The sequence below is a fragment of the Bactrocera latifrons genome, unplaced genomic scaffold, assembly GCF_001853355.1.
Source record: "Bactrocera latifrons isolate USDA-ARS-PBARC rearing strain unplaced genomic scaffold, ASM185335v1 scaffold_413, whole genome shotgun sequence".
Taxonomy (NCBI): domain Eukaryota; kingdom Metazoa; phylum Arthropoda; class Insecta; order Diptera; family Tephritidae; genus Bactrocera; species Bactrocera latifrons.
In genome coordinates this window covers 202,276-205,780 of record NW_017537061.1, presented here as the reverse complement: position 1 = coordinate 205,780, position 3,505 = coordinate 202,276, and the positions used below count along the sequence as shown (strand labels likewise).

General features: G+C 39.8%; 1 protein-coding gene across 1 annotated transcript in view; it reads right to left on the bottom strand.

The window, feature by feature from the left end:
* LOC108972675 (proteasome-associated protein ECM29 homolog) overlaps positions 1-3,505 on the bottom strand; it is a gene marked incomplete in the record, with an annotated part of 17,790 nt that overhangs the window by 5,401 nt on the left and 8,884 nt on the right. Inside the window, 7 exon segments of the mRNA XM_018939372.1 lie at positions 528-898; positions 972-1,130; positions 1,205-1,370; positions 1,429-1,622; positions 2,453-2,630; positions 2,697-2,970; positions 3,043-3,505. Coding sequence (XP_018794917.1) covers positions 528-898; positions 972-1,130; positions 1,205-1,370; positions 1,429-1,622; positions 2,453-2,630; positions 2,697-2,970; positions 3,043-3,505 — 1,805 coding nt within the window.

The window sequence follows — 3,505 nt, the reverse complement described above, 5'->3', positions numbered from 1 at the left end:
TTTCAGCGCCCAGTTCCAAATATTCGGCAAGATCGGCAAACAGTCGTCACAAACCAAACTTTTTTAAAGCTTTTTACCACCAGAAATGAGTTAGAWTTCTTAATTTTCACGCTTGGTGAATTGGATGTTTTACATTATTTTCAACACGAGTGGTAAATTAGATTTACTTTACAGTTTTTTCACCAGAGTGGTGATTCAGATGTTTGTATTTTTTACCACGCGCTGTGAACTCGTGTYAATTTATTGTTTTTCACCACGCGTGGTGAATTATATTTTTCATACTACAAGTGTAAGCATAATATTTATAGATTTCCACCACGTGGTGAGTTACACTTTTTCACCACGGCTGGTGAATTATGTTTTTAATCGTTTTTTACCACAAGTGATGAGTTAGCCATTTATTTCGATTTACTACTRCTTGAAAGTATCTTACCACTTGTCTAAAAGACAATATTAAATTATATACACAACWTATCACAAAAATAAATATATGTATGGTATAACTATAAACAAAGCACCTAACTCACCTGTCTCGAATGCACATTTGGCTCTGGCACCAAACGCACCAGCGACATCATAAATTTCTCAAACATTTCATCATTACAATACGGATTACTCTTATGTTTGTTAGCGAAATCATCGCTAGCGTTTATATCATAACCGTTCAATGTGGTCACCATTGCTTCCGAAATGGCAATATTCAAAGCAACATCCTTTTGTGTCTTTATAATTGCCAAAAACTTATCCAAATTGCGTTGTGTAAAGAATTCACCATCGCCAATGGCCAAATAGCCGAGACAACGCGCAGCATCCTCACGTACGCGTGCGCGCACTGAAACATTGCGCAACAGTGTGTAAATGTCATGATAAATCAGCAGCTTTGTCGAGGCTTTAGCGGCTGTTAAACGGAAAAATGGAAAATTATATTAAAAAAGTGAGACTTGAAGCTTAGAGCGAGTATCGTARCCTACTCTCGTATTCAATGTTGTCGTCATCGTCGTTTTTGTCGGCAGCGACGGGCACTAGTATTTCCACTTCGACATTTGGTATGATGGCCATTTTGCCGATCATCGAAATACATTTGACGGCAGCGGCAACTAASAGCCACTGTGATTCGTGCATCATTTTAACTGTAAAAATTGTATGGTATTAAATGTTTACATTTCATATATATATTCTCATATTTGTATTTTTTTTTTTTTACCTATAACTTTCACTGTATTAACGAAAACATCCCATTCATGCAGTTGCTTGGCCGATGTGCCCTTTAACAACGCGAGTTTACGACTGAAGGAGTGACCCAAGACCAGCATCCAACCATGCTTATTTTCTAGCGACTTTTGTGGCAACTCTCTGAGACATTCGCTAATCTAAAATCAATAGAATTTATAAGAAATATTAATAAAAAATATTTTTTTCTTTATTTACTTGTGCATCAAACTCCTTGTCCTTGCAGCCATGGGCCAAGAGTATGCCATAGACCTGAGCCACATGCGCACGCATTGTCTCCGAGACATCCTTTAAAGAATTCGATAGTGGTGTAAGCAGATGCATGTGCGATTGGGTCAGCAGCTCGGGCGCAACATTTAGTAAATCATAAAGGCAGAGCAAGTTCACCTCGGCTATGGAAATATATTTGAATGAATCAAAGTTTTTTAAAAACGTAAATTAAATTTTAGTGATTTTCAGTAATTTTATGCAGTTTGTCAACAAGAAAACGACGGATAAGTACATAAATGAGCAGTGTGAYGAGCCAAGTCGATTTTGCGGTGATCGTCTGTAAGTAAATACACGAACTAGTCTCTCAGTTTATGTGATATTGATCYGAAATTTTGCACATGTTCTGTTCTCACAAAAAAAAAAATTATTGGTCGGAATTACAGTTACAARCAATCCTACAATMTACGAAMAAATTATYSAGATSGGASCACTATCGCAAATAGCTGCCATACAAACTGACCGTCAAAATCAAGCACAAAAGGAAAAAGGAGGTCAGACKYGTTGGGTTATMATGGCATGCAAARAGATGGCCAGTGTCCTGCGAGGACTCATTGCACGCTGGACATATAYTTGATATGTTACAGTCAATTCTACAAAGGTTCTCCGTTACTGAGAGCATAYTGGTGCAGGGTAGTTAAGGACCGGCCGCCCGATTACCTTGCATGTTGCCAACAACGTTTCTTTATTCTTTCYCCTTGTGCTGCCGGCTAGCGACTTGAGGATTTTGTTACGGCTTGAATGCAGGAGCACAGTCTGTCAAAAGTTACAACTAAGGGGTTAATGACAGTCGGAATCTTAACGCCATCAACTGCAATATTACGGTTGAGTCTGTACTCCTGCGTACAGTTTGTGAATATGGTCGCTGTGGCTTTAGTGGGGCAGAGTGTAAAGTTCCGTGCAGCGAAGAAACGAGAAAGGTCGGAGAGATGGTCGCTTACTCAACGCTACTCACTTCGTTTGGCCTCCACATAACGCTTAACGAATAGCACATATTGATGCAGCTCATTTTGTTCGCTTTCCTCATAATTTTCGGCTATATACGACTTCAATTTGGCTGCCGCCTTCTCATCGCCAGGCGATGCGCGTGCGCCAGCCGAGTACCAGAGGCAGATRCGCAAGTAATCCAATATCTATAAGCACAAAACAATTATTGCTATTGAATTAATTGAATAAAAAAACTACGACTTATTACTTACCTCTTCGTAAACAGTTTGACTGAATGCCAATTTCACATTACTAATTGTCTCGCAACCATAATTCTTCAACAAACGTCTTTCAGCCATTTGACTAACATGTTGCATGATGCTTTTAAAGCTGGGCAACACAATCGGACGCCGTTCAGTTGATAATTGATTGAAATCGTCTTTTGGTTGCTCCACATATTCCACAGAGTAGATTAGGTTGTAGTCAACATGATCTTTCTTTGAAACGCCATACAGGTAAGTGGTGACGGTGTCGTGCAAGTGATTACTGGATATAAAATATATGTATTATATATAAATAACATATAAAGATATGTTTGCATAAAAGTGTGCAGCATACCGCTCGCCTGCAATTAGCAGCAATAAGAGACGCGCAGGCGCATAATATTCGGGATAGCAAGTGGTGAGAAATACGCTTGTGGCATTCTGCACGATTTGCTGCTTCGATTCAACATTATCCGAGAGCATAGCCAATAACAAATGTTGTTGTCCACTTAGTTGTACATTCTCCTCGAGATTTTCCGCCTGTTCGGCAGACTTTTGTGACTTCCAAGCAAATGCTGGYGCCATGGCGACCAAAGCATCACGTATGGATGATTGTAGATCAGCTGATGCATTGGCTAAATGATTGAAAAATGCAAGCACCACTTTCAAATCCTGATTTATGACCTCCGGACAGGTGCGCGCTAATTGTGCGAGTGCGGAGAGCCCAGCATTTTGCACATCGTGTGCTTCGTTCGATTCGCGACCACTCACTTTGATGATACCGGTAAGCAGTACTTTTGCCACTTTGGATACTATGG